At 46.2% G+C, this 25,874-nt stretch overlaps 1 protein-coding gene across 6 annotated transcripts; it reads left to right on the top strand.

The window, feature by feature from the left end:
• The first annotated feature begins 1,954 nt into the window (after positions 1-1,954).
• Positions 1,955-24,908, top strand: LOC139253751 (zinc finger protein 432-like). 6 transcript variants are annotated; one of them, XR_011591974.1, is made up of 3 exons: positions 1,968-2,040; positions 3,019-3,093; positions 11,976-13,067. XR_011591974.1 is itself a non-coding variant. In XM_070873547.1 (2 exons), the coding sequence occupies exon 2, from the start codon at positions 23,743-23,745 to the stop codon at positions 24,778-24,780; it is 1,038 nt and encodes a 345-aa protein (XP_070729648.1). In that variant the 5' UTR covers positions 1,968-2,040; positions 23,636-23,742; the 3' UTR covers positions 24,781-24,908. The 6 variants fall into 6 exon arrangements, 3 of the variants coding, with proteins under 3 accessions (XP_070729648.1, XP_070729649.1, XP_070729647.1); XR_011591973.1 differs by lacking the exon at positions 3,019-3,093 and having other exon boundaries at positions 1,955-2,040; XR_011591975.1 differs by lacking the exons at positions 3,019-3,093; positions 11,976-13,067 and adding an exon at positions 4,734-4,852 and having other exon boundaries at positions 1,960-2,040.
• Positions 24,909-25,874: the final 966 nt, after the last annotated feature.

Below are 25,874 nucleotides of genomic sequence, written 5' to 3'. Positions count from 1 at the left end.
ATCCCGAGATTACTACTTTTGAGGTCCTACTTTTTAATTTAGCTCCTAGCTCCTTAAATTCTTTTCGTAGGACCTCATCCCTTTTTTTACCTATGTCGTTGGTACCAATGTGCACCACGACAACTGGCTGTTCTCCCTCCCATTTCAGAATGTCCAGCACCCGGTCCGAGACATCCTTGACCCTTGCACCAGGGAGGCAACATACCATCCTGGAGTCTCGGTTGCGTCCGCAGAAACGCCTATCTATTCCCCTCACCATCGAATCCCTTATCACTATCGCTCTCCCACTCTTTTTCCTGCCCTCCTTTGCAGCAGAGCCACCTACGGTGCCATGAACTTGGCTGTTGCTGCCCTCCCCTGATGAGTCATCCTCCCCAACAATACTCAAAGCAGTGTATCTGTTTTGCAGGGGAATGACCACAGGGGACCCCTGCACTATCTTTCTTGCACTGCTCTTCCTGCTGGTCTTCCATTCCCTATCTGGCTGTGGACCCTTCTCCTGCGGTAAGACCAAGTCACTACACGTGATACTCACGTCATTCTCAGCATCGTGGATGCTCCAGAGTGAATCCACCCTCAGCTCCAATTCCGCAACGCGGACCGTCAAGAGCTCGAGGCGGATACACTTCCTACGTAGCGCCCAGGGACACCGGACGTGTCCCCGAGTTCCCACATGGTACAGGAGGAGCATATCACATGGCCGAGCTCTCCTGCCATGTCTTAACCTTAGATACCCTTAAATTGGTAATAACAATGTTACAGTTCACTTCCTGCTATAAAAAAGAAAAGAAAAGCTACTCACCAATCACCAGCCAATCACTTACCCCATTGGCTGTGACGTCACTTTTTGATTACTTTCTACTTCTATTTTGCTTTCTCTCCCGCTGTAGCTGCACCGGTACGCTGGCTCTCGATCTCCTGCTGGGCTTTTGACAGGTCGCTCCCCTCTCACCAACTGCCGCTGGCTCTCGATCTCCCGCTGGGCTTTTGACAGGTCGCTCCCCTCTCACCAACTGCCGCTGGCTCTCGATCTCCCGCTGGGCTTTTGACAGGTCGCTCCCCTCTCACCAACTGCCGCTGGCTCTCGATCTCCCGCTGGGCTTTTGACAGGTCGCTCCCCTCTCACCAACTGCCGCTGGCTCTCGATCTCCCGCTGGGCTTTTGACAGGTCGCTCCCCTCTCACCAAATTTGTAGGATCTTGCGGAGACATCATTGGTGGTAATTCTCCAGCGACTTGAGGTGTCTGCTGTACATGGTCCATGTCTCTGAGCCATACAGGAGGGCAGGTATTACTACAGCCCTTAGACCATGAGCCTGGTGGTAGGTTTGAGGGCCTGGTCTTTGAACACTCTTTTCCTCAGGCGGCCGAAGGCTGCACTGGCGCACTGGGGGCGGTGTTGGATCTGGTGGTCAATGCCGGCCCTTGTTGATGAGAGGCTCCCGAGTTTTGGGAAATGGTCCCCGGCCGGTGTCCAGGGCCCACGCCGTGGACCTTGCTGACTGGGGGGCAGTGCTGCGCGGCCTGGCCCGGCGGGGACAGGCTGCTGGAGGACCTTTATCTGATGGAGGTTTAGTGTAAGGCCCGAGCTCTGGGAGCCTCAGTAAATACATCACAATGTCCTGGAGTGGGACCCAGGGGCAAAGGTCACCGCCCGTTCAACATTCAACATTTAAACCCAACCACCAAGCTCCGAGCGCGAGCCTCGCTCAACCCACATCAGCGCCTCAGGGGCGGCCCCGTGCGGGGCTCTCCGGGGATGCGGATTGGTAGGAGCGCCTGTCACTCAGAGTATGGGAGGCGGGTTTCCGGAGCGGAGCAATCCTGGAGAAGGGGAGTGGCCAGAGCGCCTGTCACTTAGAGTGAGGGAGGCGGGTTGTCGGGGCTGGGCTCTCCCGGGGGAAGGTGATTGGCCCGAGTGCCTGTCACTCAGAGTGAGGGAGGCGGGTTTCCGGGGCGGGCCCGGGCCTCAGTGGGACTCGGAGGTCGAGCAGTGTGTTTGGGCCGGGCGCCAGTGACGCTGCGCTGGGCTCTTGTGTCGGTGAGTTGCAGCCGGTGGGAGCGGCTGAGAGCGGTCGCCTGGTTTTATGCTCCGGAGGGTGGGGTGGGGGGGGATATAGATATGTGAAGAGAAAAAGGTTAGTAAAGACAAACGTAGGTACCCTGCAGTCACAATCAGGGGAAGTCATAACTGGGAACAAAGAAATGGCAGACCAATTGAACAAGTACTTTGGTTCGGTATTCACTAAGGAGGACACAAAAAACCTTCCGGATATAAAAGGGGTCAGAAGGTCGAGTAAGAAGGAGGAACTGAGGGAATTCCTTATTAGTCGGGAAATTGTGTTGGGGAAATTGATGGGATTGAAGGCCGATAAATCCTCAGGGCCTGATGGACTGCATCCCAGAGTACTTAAGGAGGTGGAAATAGCGGATGCATTGACAGTCAATTTCCAACATTCCATAGACTCTGGATCAGTTCCTATGGAGTGGAGGGTAGCCAATGTAACCTCACTTTTTAAAAAAGGAGGGAGAGAGAAAACAGGGAATTATAGACCGGTCAGCCTGACCTCAGTAGTGGGTAAAATGATGGAATCAATTATTAAGGATGTCATAGCAGCGCATTTGGAAAGAGGTGACATATGTCCAAGTCAGCATGGATTTATGAAAGGGAAATCATGCTTGACAAATCTGGAATTTTTTGAGGATGGTTCTAGTAGAGTGGACAAGGGAGAACCAGTTGATGTGATGTATTTGGACTTTCAGAAGGCTTTCGACAAGGTCCCACACAAGAGATTAATGTACAAAGTTAAAGCACATGGGATTGGGGGTAGTGTGCTGATCTAGATTGAGAACTGGTTGGCAGACAGGAAGCAAAGAGTAGGAGTAAATGGGTACTTTTCAGAATGGCAGGCAGTGACTAGTGGGGTACCACAAGGTTCTGTGCTGCGGCCCCAGCTGTTTACATTGTACATTAATGATTTAGATGAGGGGATTAAATGTAGTCTCTTCAAATTTGCAGATGACACTGAGTTGGGTGGCAGTGTGAGCTGTGAGGAGGATGCTATGAGGCTGCAGAATGACTTGGATAGGTTAGGTGAGTGGGCAAATGTATGGCAGATAAAGTATAATGTGGATAAATTATCAGACTATTATCTGAATGGTGACAGATTAAGAAAAGGGGAGGTGCAACGAGACCTGGGTGTCATGGTACATCAGTCATTGAAGATTGGCATGCAGATAAAGCAGGTGGTTAAGAAAGTAAATGGCATGTTTGCCTTCATAGCAAGGGGATTTGAGTACAGGGGCAGGGAGGTGTTGCTACAGTTGTACAGGGCCTTGGTGAGACCACACCTGGAGTATTGTGAACAGTTTTGGTCTCCTAACCTGAGGAAGGACATTCTTGCTATTGAGGGAGTGCAGCGAAGGTTCACCAGACTGATTCCCGGGATGGCGGGACTGACATATCAAGAAAGACTATCAACTGGGCTTGTATTACTGGAGTTCAGAAGAATGAGAGGGGATCTCATAGAAACGTTTAAAATTCTGATGGGTTTCGACAGGTTAGATGCAGGAAGAATGTTTCCAATGTTGGGGAAGTCCAGGGGTCACAGTCTAAGGATAAGGGGTAAGCCATTTAGGACCGAGATGAGGAGAAACTTCTCCACCCAGAGAGTGGTGAACCTGTGGAATTCTCTACCACAGAAAGTAGTTGAGGCAAATTCACTAAATATATTCAAAAAGGAGTTAGATGTAGTCCTTACTACTGGGGGGATCAAGGGGTATGGCGAGCAAGCAGGAATGGGGTACTGAAGTTGCATGTAAAGCCATGAACTCATTGAATGGCGGTGCAGGCTCGAAGGGCCGAATGGCCTACTCGCTGCACCTATTTTCTATGTTTATATGGGGGGTGAGGGCCGGGGTAAGGGGGATGAAGGTGAGGGTTGGGGTAAGGGGGGATGGGGGGCGAGGGCTGGGGGATGGTGGTGAGGACTGGGGGGAATGGGGGATGAGGAGGAGGGGGAAATTGGAGGGTTAGGATGGGGGGATGAGGGTTGGAGTGAGGGCTGGGGTAAGGGGGGGTGGGTGTGAGGACTGGGGGGAATGGGAGGGTTAGGATGGGGGGGATGAGGGTTGGAGTGAGGGCTGGGGTAAGGGAGGGATGGTGGACGAGGGCTGGGGTAAGGGGGGGATGGTGGGTGAGGGCTGGGGTAAGGGGTGGATGGGAGGTGGGGGCTGGGGTAAGGGGTGGATGGGAGGTGGGGGCTGGGGTAAGGGGTGGATGGGAGGTGGGGGCTGGGGTAAGGGGTGGATGAGGGGTGGATGGGAGGTGGGGGCTGGGGTGATGGGGGGTGAGGGCTGGGGTAAGTGGGGGTGGTGGGTGAGGGCTGGGGTAAGGGGGGATGGGAGGTGAGGGCTGGGGTAAGAGGGGGATGGGAGGTGAGTGCTGGGGTAAGGGGGGGATGGGAGGTGAGGGCCGGGGTAAGGGGGGGATGGGAGGTGAGGGCCGGGGTAAGGGGGGGATGGGAGGTGAGAGCTGGGGTAAGGGGGGGATGGGAGGTGAGGGCTGGGATGAGGGGGGGGTTGGGAGGTGAGGGCTGGGATGAGGGGAGGGGAGATTGAAGAGGAGTGGGGGGGATGTGTTTGCTCCAGTCTGAACTATATATAAAACGTGTTTAATTTTGTTGTGGATCGTTACAGAGGGGAAACTCATTGAAATTGTGTTTGCAATGACAGGGTCTGCTGCCTAGTGAGTGAGCCACAGTCCTGGCTAGTGGGTACAGGATGTGCTGCAGAGGGGACAGATCGAATGTTTAATCTATTGGAAGGAAATGCACCTAATTACGTACCTGCCAAGTCTGTTATTTGGAATGGGCACAATATAACGTATAATTTTTAAATTAACAAAATGCAGCCGTGCCTTCAGCTGCCTGTACCCTGAGCTCTGGATTCTCTCCCTAAGCCTCTCTGCCTCTCTACCCCTCTCCTTTAAAGCGCTCCTTAAAACCTACCACTTTTCGCAGCTTTTGGTCACCTGTCTTAATATCTCCTCATGTGGCTCAGTGTTGACACCAATTCAATAAAGAAGTGGGGTGAAATGAAACTTTTTTTTAAACACAGCGAGTTGTTGTGATCTGGAACTACTTTTGAAGTGTACTTGTGGTTGTAATGTGGGAAACATGGCCGTCAATCTGCACACGGCAAGCTCCCACAAACAGCGACCAAATAATATGTATTTGTTGATGTTGGTTGAGAGATAAATATTGGCCAGGGCATTGTGGATAACTTCCCCTGCTTTTCAAAATAGTGCCATGAGATCTTTTACATCCACCTGAGGGGGTAGACGGGCGCTCAGTTTAAGAGTTTATCCGAAAGACGGCACCTCCGACAGTGCAGTGCTCCCTCAGCACTGCATTGGTGTGTCAGCCTAGATTTTGTGCTCAAGGTTCTGGAGCAGGACTTAAACCCATTACCTTCGGAGTCTTAAAAAAAACAAATTGGTAATACGGAAACATAGACAGGAGGAGTTGGGGGCAAGTCTTGGTGCAATTACCTCCCTCCTGTCACACTCTATGAAGGCACAGTTTTAAGAGGATAACTTCTTTACCCAGAGAGTGTTGAGAATGTGGAATTCGCTGCCGCATGGAGTTGTTGAGGAGAATAGCATAGATGCAATTAAGGGGAAACTAGGTTCTTTATTATTCTTTATTGTCATCCTTTATTATCAGGGTCCCCCCCCCCCTTACCATTCGAGCCTGCTCCCCCGTTCAATAAGATCATGGTTAATCTTTGACCTTAACTCTACTTCCCCGCCCAATCCCCATATCCCTTGATTTCCCCCAGAGTCCAAAAATCTATCAATCTCAGCCTTAAATATACTCAGAGACTCGGCATCCATAGCCCTTTGGGTTAGAGAATTCCAAAGATTCAAATCCCTCTCAGCGAAGAAATTTCTCCTCATTTCGGTCTCAAATGACCGACCGCTTATCCTGAGACTATGTCCCCTGGTTCTAGACTCTCCAGACAGGGGAAACAACCTCTCAGCATCTACCCTGTCAATCTCCCTCAGAATCTTGTGTTTCAATGAGAACACCTCTCTTTCTTCTTAACTCCGGAGCGTATGGGCCCAATGTACATTGGGGAAGGGGGATGGGATGAGGAGGGGAAATGGTGAGGTGGAGGAGGGATGCAAATAATCCCCATAATATAATGGAGGGTAATCTTAGTCATGGGTTAAAGACAATCTGTGCGTGGGATCTTCTGTTTTTGTGAGGAGGGCTGTCATCTATTGTAAGGTGTGTATGTGTGTGCTTAAATTAGACTTGTAGTGTGAAGAATCTGCTCGTAGCTGGAGTATGGGTAAGAAATGATGGAGTCAGCAACAACAGGAAATGATGCTGTAACAGGACTATCTCAGTCACACACTGTCGCTGACTTGTGTCTGACAGTTTCTAACAGAGGACATGTCATGCTGCAATAATGGTGTGTGTTAATCCCGTAGAAAGAAAGACTATATCGTGTTTTTCACAAGCTCAGGACATCCCAAAGTGCTTTACAGCCAATGAAGTACTTTTGAAGCGTAGTCAGTGTTGTAAAGTAGGAATGGCAGCAGCCAATTTGCGCACAGCAGGATCCCACAAACAGCAATGTGACAATGACCAGCTCATCTGTTTTAGTGATGTTGGTTGAAGGATAAATATTGACCCAGGATACTGGGGAGAACTCCCCTGCTCTCCTTCCCAGTAGGAAACTTGGTGTTGCCTGACTTTGCATTTTATTTAAATTTCAGGATATCTTGTGAGCTGGAGGAGGGCAGGAATCTTACTGTGAATCTAATGTTGTTGAAGTATAGAAAGCTCAGTACTTCTGTTCATAGTTCAGCTGATTCTGCATGACTTAACTCAGTATGTCCTGGCTCAGTGTGATTGGGACAGTCATGCCACATACTGTGTTGATGCAAAGCAGTTTGAGATTGATGGCGAGGGGAGATGTGCAGAGTAACTTTGAAGATCAATAGTTTCCATTGACAGTGGGCCAGGAGAGAGTTTGACTCCACTTCAGCTTTGTATCAACTGCACCATTATGAAGTGAGGTTAAAACAGTTGGTCCAGCTAAGAATTTATTTTAAAATTCACATTTTAATCCTTCTAATTTTAACAGAGCCCCGACTCTGCTGTCAGCACCTAGAATCGTAGAAAAACACAGCACACGAGGAGGCCATTCGGTCCATCGTGCCTGTGCTGGCTCTTTGAAAGAGCTGTCCCATTAGTCTCACTCCCCTGCTCTTACTCCAGAGCCCTGTGAATGTCTCCTAGTCAACAATTTATCCAATTCTCTATTGAATCTGCTTCCACCACCGTTTCAGGCAGGGCACTCCAGATCACCATAACTCGCTGTGCAAAAATGTATCCCCTCATTTACACCCTAAACTCACTGCCTCAGAGAGCTGTGGAAGCTGGGATATTGAATACATTTAAGACAGAAATAGACAGTTCCTTAAACGATAAGGGAATAAGGGGTTATGGGGAGCGGGCAGGGAGGTGGACCCGAGTCCATGATCAGATCAGCCATGATATTGAATGGTGGAGCAGGCTCAAGGGGCCGTATGGCCTACTCCTGCTCCTATTTCTTATGTTATACCAGACAAGAGTACACGTAAATATTATTCATATGGACTTCAAATAAGAAGATAAATGAAATGAAAGCATGTAATGTTTGATGCAGGACTTAATGCAATTATCAAATAATAATCATGACTATTGTAAAACCAATCGACCAATCTATTCAATTCATTAGTAAGAAAAACTGATGTAAATAATTAACCTGTTAACCTGTGGATTCTTTCATGGCATAAAACTGGAAAATTAATGCACAAGGTTATTCACAACTGATTTTACACAGGATGTACGGCACAGAAACAGGCCTTTCGGCACAACTAGTCCGTGCTAGCGTTTATGCTCCACTCGCACCTCCTCCTGTCTTTCCTCATCTAAATCTAACAACATAATCCTCTGCTCCCTTCTCCCTCTTATGCTTGTCCTGATATTAATATCGCATTTCTTGTATCGTCCTTGTAAATCTTCTCTGCGCCCTCTCCAGTGCCTCTATATCCTTTTTATAATCTGGTGACCAGAACTGCACGCAGTACTCTGCAAATATGGTCTAACCAAGGTTTGATACAGGTTCAGCATAACGGCCCTACTTTTCAATTCTATCCCTCTAGAAATAAAGCCTAGTGCTTGGTTTGCTTTTTTATGGCCTTGCTAACCTGTGGCACAACTTTTAGTGATTGGTGTATCTGTACTCCAAGATCCCTTTTTTCCTCTACCCCACCCAGACTTGCACCTTCCAAGTAATAAGTGACCTTCCTATTCTTCCTACCAAAATGTACTACCTCGCATTTATGTGTTGAACTTCATTTGCCAATTATTTGCCCATTCTGCAAGTTAATTAATGTCCTCCTGTAATTTGTCGCATTTCTCAGTATTCACTCTTCCCCCCCCCCCCCCCCCCCCCCAAATTTGGTACCATCCGCAAATTTAGAAATTGTGTTTTTGATTTCAAAGTCTAAATGGTTAATGTGAACAGCAGTGGTCCCAGCCCTGATCCTTGTGGAAGACCATTACCCACCATCTGCCACTGTGAATAGCTACCCTTTACAGCCACTCTCTGCATTCTGTCTTGCAGCCAGCTTGCATCCCATTTTGCCACTTGTCACGTGACATTCTATTGTCTGACCTTATTCATTAGTCTATTATGGGGTACCTTATCGAAGGCCTTTCAAAAATCTAGATAAATTAAACCTACTCCATTACCATTGTCTACTCTCTCTGTTACTACTTTAAAATATTCAATAAGTTTGGTCAAGCAGAGTTTTCCCTTTTTTGAAATCCATGCTGACTATTCATTATTATACTTTTTATTTCTAGACGTTCTATTTTCTCCTTTAGTAGGGATTCCATTATTTTTCCAACCACCGATGTTAAGCTGACTAGTCTGTAATTATCTAGACATGTTCTATTCTCCTCCTTAAATATAGGTACTCCGTTAGCTGTTTGCCAGTCCTCTGGCAATACACCTTTTTCTGAAGAATTATTAAATATGTGCAGTAATGTCTCTGATATCTCTTCCTTAGATTCTTTTAAAATACGTGGATGCCAGGGATTTTATCCTGAGTTTGATTAGTTTATTTAATGTATCCCCTTTCTTTATTTTAAATGCACTTCTCATTACTCATGTCATGTCCACCTGTTCTATCTAAATACCGAAGCAAAATAATGATTTAATATTTCTGCCATCCCGCTATCGTTACTTGTGGCCTTGCCTGTCTATCCCTATTCTCACCCAACCTTCCTTTTCTATTACCTTCCTGTAAAATATTTAATTTTGTTTTATGTTCCTTGATAATTTCACTTCATATTTCCTCTTTGCCTTCCTAATTTTTTTTTTTTTTACTTCTCTCCTGATCTCCTTTGTATTCTCCCTTATCATGCCCTACCCTGTTGTTTATCTACTTAATGTATGCTTCTTTCCTTACCCTCAATTGGTCAAATCACTTTCAATCACCTGATGCCCCAAATCATTTCCACCATCTACAAGGTACAAGTCAGGAATGTGATGGAATACTCTCCATGTACCTGGATGAGTGCAGCTGCAGCACCACTCAAGATGCTCGACACCATTCAGGATAAAGCAGCCGCTTGATTGGCACCCCACCCACCACCTTCATCATTCACTCCCTTCACCACTTTCGCACTGGGAGGGAGGAACTATCACTAAAGTAGTAGTACTCGGTAAAATAATGGGACTAAAGGCGGACAAGTCTCTTGGACCTGATGGCTTGCATTGTAGGGTCCTAAAAGAAGTGGCTGCAGAGATAGTGGCGGCATTGGTTGTAATCTACCAAAATTCCCTGGATTCTGGGGAGGTCCCAACGGATTGGAAAACCACAAATGTAACGCCCTATTTAAAAAAGGAGGCAGACAAAAAGCAGGAAATATAGACCAGTTAGCCTAACATCTGTCGTTCGGAAAATGTTGGGAGTCCATTATTAAGCAAGCAGTAGCAGGACATTTGGAAAAGCATAATTCAATCAAGCAGAGTCAGCATGGGTTTATGAAGGGGAAATCATGTTTGACAAATTTGCTGGTGTTCTTTGAGGATGTAACGAGCAGGGTGGATAAGGGGGAACCAGTGTATTTGGATTTCCAGAAGGCATTTGATAACGTGCCATGTAAAAGGTTACTGCACAAGATAGAAGTTCCCGGGGTTATCATGGATTGAGGATTGGCTAACGAACAGAAAACAGAGAGTCGAAATAAATGGATTATTTTCCGGTTGGCAAATGGTAACTCGTGGGGTGCTGCAGGGATCGGTGCTGGGGCCTCAACTATTTACAATCTATATTAATGACTTGGATGAAGGGACCGAATGTAATGTAGCCAATTTGCTGATGATACAAAAAGGATGGGAGAGCAAATTGTGAGGAGAGGAGACACATGAAATCTGCAAAGAGATATAGACAGGCTGAGTGAGTGGGCAAACATTTGGCAGGTGGAATACAACGTGGTACAATGTGAGGTTGTCCACTTTGGCAGAAAAAATAGAAAAGCACATTGCAATTTTTCTCCATTTAAATTGTAGAGTGCTGCAGGACAGAGGGACCTGGGGTCCTTGTGCATGAAACGTAAAGTTAGTATGCAGGTACAGCAAGTGATCAGGCAGGCAAATGGAATGTTGGTCTTTATTGCAAGGGGGATAGAGTATAAAAGCAGAGAAGTCCTGCTACAACTGTACATGGTATTGGTGAGGCCACACCTGGAGTACTGCGTACAGTTTTGGGCTTCGTATTTAAGGATTATACTTACATTGGAGGCTGTTCAGTGAAGGCTCACTAGGTTGATTCTGGAGATGAGAGGGTTGACTTATGAAGGTAGGTTGAGTAGGTTGGGCCTATACCCATTGGAGTTTAGAAGAATGAGAGGTGATCTTATCGAAACATATGATATGAAGGGGGCTCGACAAGGTGGATGCAGAGAGGATATTTCCATTCATAGGGGAAACTAAAATTGGGGGACATAGAATAAGGGGCCACCCATTTAAAACTGAGATTAGGAGGAATTTCTTCTGAGGGTTGTAAATCTGTGGAATTCTCCATCCCAGAGAGCTGTGGAGACGGGGTCATTGAATATATTTAAGGTGGAGATAGACAGATTTTTGAGTGATAAGGGAGTAAAAGATTATGGGGAGTGGGCAGGGAAGTGGAGCTGAGTCCATGATCAGATCAGCCATGATCTTATTGAATGGCGGAGCAAGCTCGAGGGGCCAGGTGGCCGACTCCTGCTCCTATTTCTTATGTTATGTTCTTAATTAGAGACCCTGTCCCTTTTATTGATGAATTTAAAATGTCTATATTAAAATGTGAGCCAGTGGGTTGTGAGCCCCAGAGCCTTGTGTCCACTAAGGGCAATAAAGGCCCCCAGCCTCCCCTGGCCCCAGGCACTGAATAAGGGACTGCACAAAGTCGTGCGCTGCAGCTCAGACAATCAGCGGCTCAAGTCCCGCCCCTCGGGCTGCCCGATTGTTGGTTGGAGGACCCGCTGGCTCGCTGCTCCAGGCCGCTCCACTCGCTCCCCATTGGTCGGAAGCTCCCGTCAATCAGGCCGTTGTCCCACGACACGTGTCCTTCGAGCGCGCTCCGTCAAACTGGTGGAAACTGGTCTCGGGACCCGGATGTACGGACTATCGGGTTTGGATTTCCCTTTATTCTCTCCCTATCTCCCCCATCAAGAAGGAAAAAATGTTGGAGATGATGTAATGGGTTTGTATTTTAGCATGGGGAGTAGGGATAATGTGTGTGATAGGGATTTACAGCTGTGGGGACACCAGAGAGGAATGTGTGTACCATAGAAACTAGAATTGACTGTTCTGAATTTCTATCCTGTCCTCAGTGATGATTTTTGTAAACTCCTTTTACAGGGGATTAGAAAGGGAAGATTTGTAGATGGGAAACTCACACCAAACATCACCAAGATCTGACAGTCACTCAATCCACCGCAACATGAATATCATCGGCCTTTGAATGTGGAAAGAGAAATGTTTGTCTCTTGTCTGTGGGAAAAGCGTGAGCCGATCAAGTGGCAGTAAGGAATGCAAAATTCCAAAGGGGCTTTACCCGCTGCCCGAAACACCAACAACAACCTCAAAAAAACACTATCAGATTTGTCAAGTACAATTTCCCCTTCATAAATCCGTGTTGATTCTGTCCAATCCTGTTATTACTTCCGAAGTGCCCTGTTACCACGTGTTTAATAATAGATTCCAGCATTTTCTCTACTACTGATTTCATGGCTACTGGTACTGCACGGCTTAGATACAGAGTAAATCTCACTCCATCCTATCCCAAACAATACCAGGGTTGATACAGAGTAAATCTCAGTCTACAATATCCCAAATACTCCCAGGGCACGTACAGCATGGGTTAGATACAGAGTAAAGCTCCGTCTACACAGTCCCATCAAACACTCCCCAGGCAGGTACAGTACAGGTTAGACACAGAGTATATCTTCCTCTACTCTGCCTCAAGTACTCCCAGGACATGTACAACACGGGTCAGATACAGAGAAATCTCCACCCATGACTAGACCACACCCACTGACTGCTTAACCAGAAGGCAATGCAGGTCAGCGAGCACAAGGGTGATGGGTGAGCTTGACTTGTTGTGAGTTAGGGCATGGGCAGCCAAGTTTTGGATCAACTCTAGTTTATGTCGGGTAGAATGTGGGAGGAGTGCGTTAGAATCGTCATGTCCAGAGGTGACAAAGGCATGGATGATGGCTTCAGCCGTGGATGACCTGAGGCAAGAGTGTAGACGGGCGATGTTTCAGAGGTGGATTAAGCAATCTTAGTTATGCTGCGCATAGGATATGTGGTCAAAAACTAATTTCGGGGTCAAGTATGACACCAAGGTTGCGAATAGTCTGGTTGAGCATCAGACAGAAGATGGAGTCGGTGGCTCAGGAACGGAGTTTGTGACAATGACAATTACAAATATTAAAATATTTCACAGGCTATCACGTGCAAAATGTGTGGACGCGTTTTTAAAATGAAATCGGTTCCAAAAATAGGTTAACTGATACAGAAAGTAACGGATTTCAAATATTATGCAAGACAGTCCAATAAAGGGATGGTTCAAAGGATTTCCGCTGAGTTTACAGTGAGGCACTGCAGTTAAGTCCACTACAACCACAAGTCATGTACTCAAACGGAACAAGTTTGAGGTTTGATATGATAGAAGGCGAACTAGGTGAGAAGTGATATAAGTTAGAGTAAGAAAAAGCACTAAAATTGAACAGTCGGTAACAGAAAATCAACTACTCTCCTCTGATCACGGAGAAACATGGAAACATAGAAAATAGATGCAGGAGTAGTCCATTCGGTCCTTTGAGCCTGCACCACCATTCAATAAGATCATGGGTGATCCTTCACCTCAGTACCCCTTTCCTGCTTTCTCTCCATACCCCTTGATCCCTTTAGCCGCAAGGGCCATATCTAACTCCCTCTTGACTATATCCAATGAACTAGCATCAACAACTCTCTGCGGCAAATAATTCCACAGGTTAACAACTCTCTGAATGAAGAAGTTTCTCCTCAGCTCAGTCCTAAATGGCTTACCCCTTATCCTTAGATTATGTCCCCTGGGGTCCCAGCAATGAGCCTTGCAGCACCCCACTAGTCACTGCCTGCCATTCTGGAAAGGACCCATTAATCCCGACTCTCTGCTTCCTGTCTGCCAACTAGTTCTCTATCCACGTCAGTACATATCCCCCAATACCATGTGATTTAATTTTGCACACAAATGTCTTGTGTGGGACCTTGTCAAAAGCCTTTTGAAAGTCCAAATACACCACATCCACTGGTTCTCCCTTGTCCACTCTACGAGTTACATCCTCAAAAAAATTCTAGAAGATTTCTCAAGCATGATTTCCCTTTCATAAATCCATGCTGACTTGGACCAATCCTGTCACTGCTTTCCAAATGCGCTGCTATTATTTCTTTAATAATTGATTACAACATTTTCCCCACTACTGATGTCAGGCTAACCGGTCTATAATTCCCTGTTTTCTCTCTCCATTCTTTTTTTTTTTAACGTGGTGTTACATTAGCTACCCTCCAGTCCATAGGAACTGATCCAGTGTCGATAGACTGTTGGAAAATGATCACCAATGCATCCACTATTTCTAGTGCACTTCCTTAATTACTCTGGTATGCAGACTATCAGGCCCCAGGGATTTATCGGCCTTCAATCCTATCAATTTCCCTAACATAATTGCCCACCTAATAAAGATTTCCTTCAGTTCTTCCTTCTCACTAGATCCTCTGTCAGCTGGTATTTCCGGAAGGTTATTTGTGTTTTCCTTCGTGAAGACAGAACCAAAGTATTTGTTCAATTGGTCTGCCATTTCTTTGTTCCCCATTATAAATTCACCTGAAGCTGACTGCTAGGGAACCTACGTTTGTCTTCACTAATCTTTTTCTCCTCACATATCTATAGAAGCTTTTACAATCAATATTTATGTTCCCAGCAAGCTTCCACTCTACTCTATTTTCCCCCTCCTAATTTAACACTTTGTCTCCTCTGCTGGATTCTTAAATTTCTCCCAGTCCTCAGGTTTGTTGCTTTTTCTGGCCAATTTATATGCCTCTTTCTTGGATTTAACACTATCCTTAATTTCCCTTGTTAGCCACGGTTGAGCCACTTTCTCCGTTTTATTTTTACACCAGACAGGGATGTACAATTGTTGAAGTTCATCCATATGATCTTTAAATGTTTGCCATTGCCTATCCACCGTCAACCCTTTAAGTATCATTAGCCAGTCTATTCTAGCCAATTTACGTCTCATACCATCGAAGTTACCTTTTCTTAAGTTCAGGACCCTCGTCTCTGAATTAACTGTGTCACTCTCCATCTTGATAAAGAATTCTACCATATTATGGTCACCCTTCCCCAAGGGCCCTCGCACAACAGGATTGCTAATTAGTCCTTTCTCATTACACATTACCCAGTCGAGGAAGTCCAGCCCTTTAGTTGGTTCCTCAATATATTGGTCGAGAAAACCATCTGTAATACACTCCAGGAAATCCTCCTCCACTGTATTGCTACCAGTTTGGTTAGTCCAATCTATATGTAGATTAAAGTCGCCCATGATAACTGCTGTACCTTTATTGCATGCATCCCTAATTTCTTGTTTGATGCTGTCCCCGACCTCACTCCTACTGTTTGGTGGTCTGTTCACAACTCCCACTAGCATGTTCTGCCCTTTGGTATTCCGCAGCTTCACCCATACAGATTCGACATCATCCAAACTAATGTCCTTCCTTACTATTGCGTTAATTTCTTCTTCAACCAGCAACGCTACCCCAGCTCCATTTCCTTTCTGTCTATCCTTCCTGAATGCTGAATATCCCTGGATGTTGAGTTCCCAGCTTTGGTCACCCTGGAGCCATGACTCCGTGATGCCAATTATATCATATTCGTTAATTGCTGCCTTCGCAGTTAATTCGTCCACCTTATTACGAATACTCCTTGCATTGAGGCGCAGAGCCTTCAGGCTTGTCTTTTTAACACACTTTGCCCCTTTAGAATTGTGCTGCAATGTGGCCTTTTTTGATTTTTGCCTTGGGTTTCTCTGCCCTCCACTTTTACTTTTCTTCTTTCTCTCTTTTGCTTCAAATATTCGACACACTGTTTGAAACAACGCTGATTTATTTCATATTTATACACAATATTAATCCCTAGCTCATATATAGGGGTTATTAAGATCATCAAAAACAAGCAATAACTGCCAGAATGAACATGGTTCAGTGTCCAATGCAATCACAGTAAATCCTGCTCCAGTCACAAATTCAGACTGGCAATGGCGGCGCTTTTGGCCAGCATGCCCCGCGGGGAGAATGTGCCGCACCGAGACACAGGAAGTCAGTGCGCAGGCGCGGATCGAGGCTGGGTTTGGAGCATGCGCGATCCGTGTAATGGCGGAAGAGACACGTTTCGCATTGGCTGCTCAGAATTGTCATTTTCAGCGGGTTGGAGGGGAGCAATGGATCAGCGGGGAGCTGAGGAGGCTTCATAAACAACCGGTGCCCGCCGCCATCCCGGAATAATAACCGCAATATCGGCGGTTGCATCTTCGGGGCTTTCTCCCGCTCGCAAACCCAGGCTAACGGCGGCCATTTTGGTACAGGAAAGTAGGTTCAGCGCTCCGCCATCTTGATTCAGTGAGTAGCACAGCGCGTGTGTAGCCATTTTGGTACAGGAACAAAGTGAATGATGTCAGTGTCTGTTTCCAACCGGGTCCTCGTGGGGAAAGAAATGGCTGAGATATTTTATTCTCAGTCTCCACACCTCGGATTTCTCACCATCTCCCCTAAAGGCAATGCTCAGTTCTGAGCTTACGGTTTATGTTTACATAAGAACATAAGAAATAGGAGCAGGAGTAGGTCATTTTGCCCTTCGAGCCTACTCCGCCATTCAATAAGATCATGGCTGGCCTGATCATAGACTTAGCTCCACTTCCCTGCCCGCTCTCCATAACCCTTTACTCCCTTATCGCTCAAAAATCTGTCTATCTCCACCTTAAATATATTCAATGACCCAGCCTCCACAGCTCTCTGGGGCAGAGAATTCCACAGATTTACAACTCCCTGAGAGAAGAAATTCCTCCTTATCTCAGTTTTAAATGGGCGGTCCCTTATTTTAAGATGATGTCCTCTAGTTTTGGTTTCCCCTATGAGTGGAAATATCCTCTCTGCATCCACCTTGTCGAGCCCCCTCATTATCATTAAGTTTCAATAAGATCACCTCTCATTCTTCTGAACTCCAATGTGTATAGGCCAACCTACTCAACCTATCTTCATAAGTCAACCCCCTCATCTGAATCAATCTAGTGAACCTTCTCTGAACTGCCTCCAATGCAAGTATGTTCTTCCTTAAATACGGAGATCAAAACTGCACACAGTACTCCAGGTGTGGCCTCACCAGTACCATGTACAGTTGTAGCAAGACGTCCCTGCTTTTGTACTCTATCCCCCTTGCAATAAAGGCCAACATTCCATTTGCCTTCCTGATTACTTGCTGTATCTGCATACTAACTTTTTGTGTTTTCATGCACAAGGACTCCCAGGTCGCTCTCTAATGCAGCTCCTTTCAATTTTTCTCCATTTAAATTATAATTTGCTTTTCTATTATTTCTGCTAAATTGGATAACCTCACATTTTCCCACATTATACTCCATCTGCCAAATGTTTGCCCACTCATTTAACCTGTCTATATTCCTTTGTGTCCTCACAATTTTTGTATCAACAGCAAACTTGGCCCCTTCATCCAAGTCATTAATATAGATTGTAAATAGTTGAGGACCCAGCACCGATTCCTACTAGTCATATTTGCCAACTGGAAAATGACCCATTTATCCCGACTCTCTGTTTTCTGTTTAGTCAATCCTCTATCCATGCTAATATATTACCCCCAACCATGTGAGCTTTTATCTTGTGCAGTAACCTCTTATGTGGCACCTTATTGAATGCCTTCTGGAAATCCAAACACACCACATCCACTGCTTACCCCTTATCCACCCTGCTCATTACATCCTCAAAGAACTCCAGTGAATTTGTCAAACATGATTTCCCTTTCATAAAACCATGCTGAATCTGCTTGATTGAATCATGCTTTTCCAAATGTCCTACTGCTGCTTCCTTAATAATGGACTGCAGCATTTTCCCAATGAGAGATGTTAGGTTAACTGGTATATAGTGTCCTGCTTTTTGTCTGCCTCCTTTTTCAAATAGGGGCGTTACATTTGCGATTTTCCAACCTGTTGGGACTGCCCTAGAATCCAGGAAATTTTGGTAGATTATACATAGAAACATAGAAATTAGATGCAGGAGCAGACCATTCGGCCCTTCGAGCCTGCACCGTCATTCAATAAGATCATGGCTGATCATTGAACATCAATACCCCTTTCCTGCTTTTTCTCCATATCCCTTGATCCCTTTGGCCATAAGGGCCATATCTAACTCCCTTTTGAATATATCTAACGAACTAGCCTCAACAACTTTCTGCGGTAGAGAATTCCACAGGTTAACCACTCTCCGAGTGAAGAAGTTTCTCCTCATCTCGGTCCTAAATGGCTTACCCCTTATTCTTAGACTGTGAGTCCTGGTTCTGGAACTCCCCAGCAACAGGAACATTCTTCCTGTCTCTAACCTGTGCAATCCCATCAGAATTTTATATGTTTCTCTGAGATCCCCTCTCTTTCTTCTAAACTCCAGTGGATACAAGCCCAGTTGATCCAGTCTCTCCTCATAGGTCAGTCCTGCCATCCCGGGAATCAATCTGGTGAACCTTCGTTGTACTCCCTCAATAGCAAGAATGTCCTTCCTCAGATTAGGAGACCAAAACTGAACACAATATTCCAGGTGTGGTCTCACCAAGGCTCTGTACAACTGCAGTAAGACCACCCTGCTCCTATACTCAAATTCTCTCGCTATGAAGGCCGTACCTGCATGCCAAACTTCAATGACTGATGTACCATGACACCCAGGTCTCGTTGCACCTCCCCTTTTTCTAATCTGTCACCATTTAGATAATATTCTGTCTTCCTGTTTTTGCCACCAAAGTGGATAACCTCCCATTTATCCACATTATACTGCATCTGCCATGCATTTTCCCACTCACCTAACCTATCCAAGTCACCCTGCAGCCTCTTAGCATCCTCCTCACAGCTCACACCGCCACGCAGCTTAGTGTCATCTGCAAACTTGAAGATATTACATTCAATTCCTTCATCTAAATCATTGATGTATATTGTAAATAGCTGGGATCCCAGCACTGAACCCTGCGGCACCCCACTGGTCACTGCCTGCCATTCTGAAAAGGACACGTTTATTACAACCAATGCATTCACTATCTCTGCAGCCACTTCTCTTAAGACCCTAGGATGCAAGCCATCATGTCCAGGGGACTAGTCCGCCTTTAATCCCATTATTTGATCTAGTACTACGTCATTAGTGATAGTGATTGTATTACGTTCCTCCCTACCTATAGCCCCTTGATTATCCACCATTGAGATGTTTTTAGTGTCTTCTACCATGAAGGACTCTTACTATCTGTTTTTATATTTTGTGCTAGTTTACTTTCATAATCTATCTTCCCTCGCAGTCATTTTTTTAGTTGTTCTCTGCTGGCTTTTTAAACATTTCATAAATCTCTAGCCTCCCACTAGTCTTGGCCACACTGTATGCCTTTGTTTTCAATTTGATACCTCCCTTATTTCCTTAGTTAGCCATGGATGGTTATCCCTTCTTTTACAGTCTTTCCTTCTCATTGGAATATATTTTTGTTGCAGTTTATGAAATATCTCCTTAAATGCCTGCCACTGCTCATCAACTGTCCCATTCTTTAGTCTATTTTCCCAGTTCACTTTTGCCAACTCTGCCCTCATACCATTGTAGGCTCCTTTAATTTAGCTTAGGACTCTGGTTTGAGAACCAACTTTCTCACCCTCCAACTGAATTTGAAATTCAACCTGTTAGCGCAAGCGAAATCCTGGAAGAATCACTCGTCACCCTGGGTCGGTTCCAAACATCAAAACGGTCTTTATTACACCGGCGGGGAGAAAGCTCTGGGTTACTTCAGGCACTACTCTCCGCCGAACAAAGAAATTCATCGATATTTATATGTTTTACAACAGTTTATTACAATTACTCAGCCCATGTCGGTTGGACACAATCCAAGCATAACGATTATAAATTACAAATCGTTTTTTTTGGGCCAATGGCATTGGCCCCCAGGCACCAGGGGACTGCGTGATCATTTCATGTTTAGCTGGAGCTTACTCATGGCCTCATGATATTCTCCAGACCCGCTTATCTCTGCTGTCCTTGGGTTCTGCCTGCACCTAACCTTATCTTAACCCAGTTACAGGAATTCCTTTGTTCAGTATTCTGCTAGGACATCTTGTCTGGGGGTTGCTGATTAGAGGCATTCTGCTGAGCTCGCCCTTTCCAGTGTTCCTGTACACGGAACTGCAGTGTCATCAGCTACCCAGAAATTTAGTCAAGCTGGTTAGCTGAATTCCCCTCGTGCTTTGCGGAATCCCTGGCAGCCATTTTATATCTGGCTGCCATTTTACACATACATACATACATATATTCAGCAGGTATCTTTGCCTTTGGAAGTGCCCTACAACAAACCATATTATGGTCACTCATTCCGAGAGGATCTTTTACTATGACATCATTTATTAATCCTGCCTCATTACACAGTACTAGATCTAAGATAGCCTGATCCCTGGTTGGTTCCGCAATGTACTGTTCAAGGAAACTATCCCGGATACACTCTATGAACACCTCCTCAAGACTACCCTGACCAATTTGCCTTGTCCAATCAACATGAAGTTTAAAATCACCCATAATTATTGCCGTTCCTTTATTGCAAGCCTCCATTATTTCTTGATTTATACTCCGTCCAACAGTGTAGCTACTGTTAGGGGGCCTATAGACTACGCCCACCAGTGACTTTTTCCCTTTATTATTCCTTATCTCCACCCAAACTGATTCAATATCTTGATCCTCTGAGCAAATATCATTTCTCACTAATGCACTGATCCCATTCTTTATTAACAGAGCTACCCCACCTCCTTTTCCTTTCTGTCTGTTCTTCCGAATTGTCAAATACCCCTGAATATTCAGTTCCCAATCCTGGTCACCTTGCAACCATATCTCTGTAACGGCTATCAGATCATACCCATTTGTATCTATTTGTGCCGTCAACTCATCTATTTTGTTATGAATGTTATGTGCATTTAGACAGAGAGCTTTTAAATTTGTTTTTTTACCCTTTTTTCCTGCTTTTTTCTTCTGTCCTTCAAACTCACTTTCTACATTTTTGCTTTCTAATTCCAGCTTTACTTCCCTCCCTAATGAATCTATTTTCAGGTGCCCATCCCCCTGCCAAGCTGGTTTCATCCCTCCCCAACAGCACTAGCAAACGCCCCCGCGAGGATGTTAGTCCTGGCTCTGTTGAGATGCAACTCGTCCGGTTTGGACATGTCCCACCTCCCCTAGAAGTGGTCCCAATGCGTCAGGAATCTAAAGCCCTCCCTCCTGCACCATCTCTCCAGTCACGCAGTCATCTGCTCTATCTTCCTATTTCTGTACTCACTAGCTCATGTCACCGGGAATAATTTTAAATATTACACTAGACCCTGTCACTGTTTATAATTACACAAGACCTTGTCTCGGTTTATATTACATTCGACCCTGTCTCTTTTTATATTACACTAGACCCTGTTTTTGTTTATATTCCACTAGACTCTGTCCCTGTTTATATTACACTAGACCCTGTCCCTGTTTATATTACACTGGATCCTGCCTCTGTTTATATTACATTAGACCCTGTCCCTGTTTATATTACACCAGACCCTGTCCCTGTTTATATTACATTAGACAGTATCTCTGTTTATAAATAGAAGTATAGAGTACGAAAGTGTGGATATTATGATGAACTTGTACAAAGCACTGGTTCGGCCTCAACTGGAGTATTGTGCCCAATTGTGGGCAACACACTTTAGGAATAATGTGAAGGCCTTAGAGAGGATGCTGAAAAGATTTACGAGAATGATTCCAGGGATGAGGGACTTCAGTTACCTGGACAGACTGAAGAAGCTGGAGTTGCAAGGGGGTTAGAGTATAAAAGCAGAGAAGTCCTGCTACAACTGTACAGGGTATTGATGAGGCCACACCTGGAGTACTGCGTTCAGTTTTGGTCTCAGTGTTTAAGGAAGGATATACTTTCATTGGAGGCAGTTCAGAGAAGGTTCACTAGGTTGATTCCTGAGATGAGGGGGTTGACCTATGAAGAAAGGTTGAGTAGTTTGGGCCTATACACATTGGAGTTCAGAAGAATGAGAAGTGATCTTATTGAAACATGAAAGATACTGAGGGGGCTTGACAAGGTAGATGCAGAGAGGATGTTTCCACTCATAGGGGAATCTTGAACCAGGGGGCATAGTTTCAGAATAAGGGGTTGCCCATTTAAAACTTAGATGAGAGGGAATTTCTTCTCTTGAGTGTTGTAAATCTGTGGAATTCTCTGCCCCGGAGAGCTGTGGAGGCTGGGTCATTGAATATATTTAAGGTGGAGATAGACAGATTTTTGAGCGATATGGGAGTAAAGGTTTATGTGGAGTGGGCAGGGAAGTGGAACTGAGTCCATGATCGGATCAGCCATGATCTTATTGAATGGTTGAGGACCAGAGGACACAGATTTAAGGTGATGGGCAAAAGAACCAAAGGCGACACAAGAAAAAAACTTTTTGCATAGCGAGTGGTTAATATCTGGAATGCACGGCCTGAAAGGGTGGTGGAGGCAGACTCAATCACGGCTTTCAAAAGGGAGTTGGATAAGTGCCTGAAAGAAAAACAGTTGCAGGGCTGTGGGGTAAGAGCGGGGGAGTGGAACTGGCTGAGGTGCTCTTGCAGAGAGCTGGCACGGGCTCGATGGGCCAAATGGTCTACTTCCATGCTGTAACCATTCTCTGATTCTATGGTTCTAACTCTATTAGAATAAGCCTCTTCCCTTCTCCCTCATTTGCTGATCTTAAGTGCATCGATACTGGAAGCACAGAGCGACCAATCCAGAGCCGCTCTGTATCAGGGTGGGCGCTGGATGCGGAGGTCGCTCCCTGGCCTCCTGTGTGGGTCTGTTTGTTGCATCAGTTTGAGCTGGAGTGGAGAGGGAGGGGTGAGGGCGGGGGAGGGGGGTTAGAAGCTGCTGGGTTTAACCCCCAGTACCTCTGAGCCCAGTCGGGTACCCAACAATTTCCGATGAGAGACTGTCAACGGCGGTGGATTCTAGGGGAGATTAGGTTGCGAAACAGACACTAGGTTCCGCACAATGTGGAAGAGTATTGGTTTAGGAACAAGTACATCTGTAGAGGCTTTCAATGTACAGATTTGTTTTAATCTATTCTTGGGATGTGGGTGTCGCTAGTAAGGCCAGAATATATTTCCAATTTCCGTTTGCCCCTTGACAAGGTGATGGTGGGCCTTCTTCTCGAACCGCTGCAGTCCGTGTGGTGACGGTCCTCCCACAATGCTGTTAGGTGAGGAGTTCCAGGATTTTCACCCAGTGACAATGTAGGAACGGTGATATATGCCCAAGTCAGGATGGTGGGAGACTTTGAGGGGAATTTGGAGGTGATGGATTTCCCAAGCACCTGGTGCCTTGGTCCATCTAAGTGGGAGAGATTGTGGGTTTGGGAGGTTCTGTCAAAGTTCTGGTCGAGTTGCAGATGTATAAAGTCCCTCCCCTCCCCTTCACCCCACCCACCTCTCCCTCTACCCATCGAGGCCAGAGTCTTGTGTAGGCCCAGACCAGGTGGTGGGTTCCCGACCCTGAAGTACATCAGTGACCAGTTGGGTTTTTATGACAATCCGACAGCTGTCATGGTCACTTTTTTTCTGCTGATGGCCGCACAAATAGCCAGGTTCATTCAGCTCAATTTCACAACCTGCCTTAGTGTTTTTGTGGGTTTTCTCTCACCCAACCTTTTTCCTGTTTGAAATTCATTTTACAGGGTATTAAACGGGGAGGATTTGTCGACCGGAGGCTCAAACCAAACATCACATTAAGATCTGACGGCCACTCGAATCATCGGGACCTGAATATCATCGGCCTTTGACCATGGAAGCAGAAAACACTGTTCACAGCAGGGAGAAACGATACACATGCTCTGTGTGTGGACAAGGCTTCAGCCGATCATCCAACCTGGAGAGACACAAGCGCAGTCACACTGGGGAGAAACTGTGTAAATGTGGGGATTGTGGGAAACGTTTCAAATGCCCGTCCCAGCTGGAAACACATCGGCGGGGTCACACTGGGGAGAGGCCGTTCACCTGCTCCGACTGCAGGAAGGGATTCACTACATCTTCCGACCTACTGAGACACCAGCGAGTTCACACTGGGGAGAGGCCGTTCACCTGCTCTGAATGTGGGAAGAGATTCACTCAGTCATCCAACCTGCTGATACACCAGCGAGTTCACACTGGGGAAAGGCCGTTCACCTGTTCCGACTGCGGGAAGGGATTCACTCGGTCATCCAGCCTGCTGGAACACCAGCGAGTTCACACTGGGGAGAGGCCGTTCACCTGCTCTGAGTGTGGGAAGGGATTCACTGCATCATCCCACCTGCTGACACACCAGCGAGTTCACACTGGAGAGAGGCCATTCACCTGCTCTGAGTGTGGGAAGGGATTCACTACATCATCCCACCTGCTGACACACCAGCGAGTTCACACTGGGGAGAGGCCGTTCACCTGCTCTGAGTGTGGGAAGGGATTCACTGAGTCATCCAACCTGCTGATACACCAGCGAGGTCACACTGGGGAGAGGCCGTTCACGTGCTCTGAGTGTGGGAAGGGATTCACTCAGTCATCCAACCTGCTGATACACCAGCGAGGTCACACTGGGGAGAGGCCGTTCACCTGCTCTGAGTGTGGGAAGGGATTCACTCAGTCATCCAACCTGCTGAAACACCAGCGAGTTCACACTGGGGAGAGGCTGTGCACCTGCTCCGATTGTGGGAAGGAATTCACTGAGACATCCAGCCTACTCTCACACCAGCGAGTTCACACTGTGGAGAGGCCGTTCACCTGCTCAGAGTGTGGGGAGGGATTCACTCGATCATCCCACCTGCTGACACACAAGCGAGATCACAAGTGACTGCAGGGGTGGGATTCTGCTGTTATTGCTGCTGTTAATCACATCCCGGGCTGAATCGTGTTCATTCTGAAAGTAGGGGTTTGTTTCCGCTGATGTTAATAACTCCTGTAACTGGATTGGAATTTGATATTTAGGATATATATAAATAAATTAGAGTTGCTTTCAACACATTTCTGTAGATTTTTGACTTTCCCGCCCGAGTATTTAGCATCACCTGGCTGGAGCTCAGAGAGGACAATCTGGGGGGAGGATTGTATGGGGGGAGAACTTCAGCCTGGACACAGTCCTTCAGGGCCACACTGAGAGGGGCAAACGGCACTTTGGTCTTTTTCATCTCTCTTCACTGACAGCAAAGTCACCGTGCGGGTTAATCTTGACGGGTGTAAGGTGCGGATGTTATCCACCCAAGGGTGTTTAAAGAGATGGGACGGGTGCTCTGTCAGCCCCTTGCCCATATCTCCAACAGCTCAGTAGAGTCATGGGTTGTTCCCTGAGATGGAAGGCAGCACACGTAGTTTCCATTTTGCAAATTAGGCACAAATCAGAGCTCGGGAACTGAAGGCCCATCAATGTGACCTCGATCACCGGGAAGATACTTGAAGGGATCCCGAGAGATGCTGTTTTCGATCATGGGGTAAGGGAAGAAGCCATTGGAGATACTGAACACGGATTCCAGTAAAAAAGGTCATGTCTTACAAACTAGCTTGAGTTTGTAAAGAAGTTGTTAGGTTGGTGGATGGGGGAATCCGGTTGACATTGTCTACCTCAGGGGTGTCAAACTCATTTTCTATGGTGGGCCTGATCCAATATCCTGACACTTGGTATGGGCCACATTCAGCAAAAGCTATTAAAATAGGAATAAATGAAGATAAACTACATCAGAATTTACATTTAGATTGTATTTACTGCTGCTGCTGCTGCCGATCCCTGGCACCCCTTAGCTCGAGCATTGGTGAACTGACCTGCTCAAACCATAACCACAAGGATATCGGTGCCTGGTTCTCCCTGTGACCACAAGGCTGCGTCACTGTCACACACAGAGATACCGTTTCCTTGTTTCACATCTCCATACAAACACCATCACTTCACACATT

This window comes from Pristiophorus japonicus, unplaced genomic scaffold (assembly GCF_044704955.1).
Source record: "Pristiophorus japonicus isolate sPriJap1 unplaced genomic scaffold, sPriJap1.hap1 HAP1_SCAFFOLD_510, whole genome shotgun sequence".
Taxonomy (NCBI): domain Eukaryota; kingdom Metazoa; phylum Chordata; class Chondrichthyes; family Pristiophoridae; genus Pristiophorus; species Pristiophorus japonicus.
The sequence above is the reverse complement of the archived record's forward strand: the minus strand, read 5'-3'. Positions and strand labels throughout refer to the sequence as shown.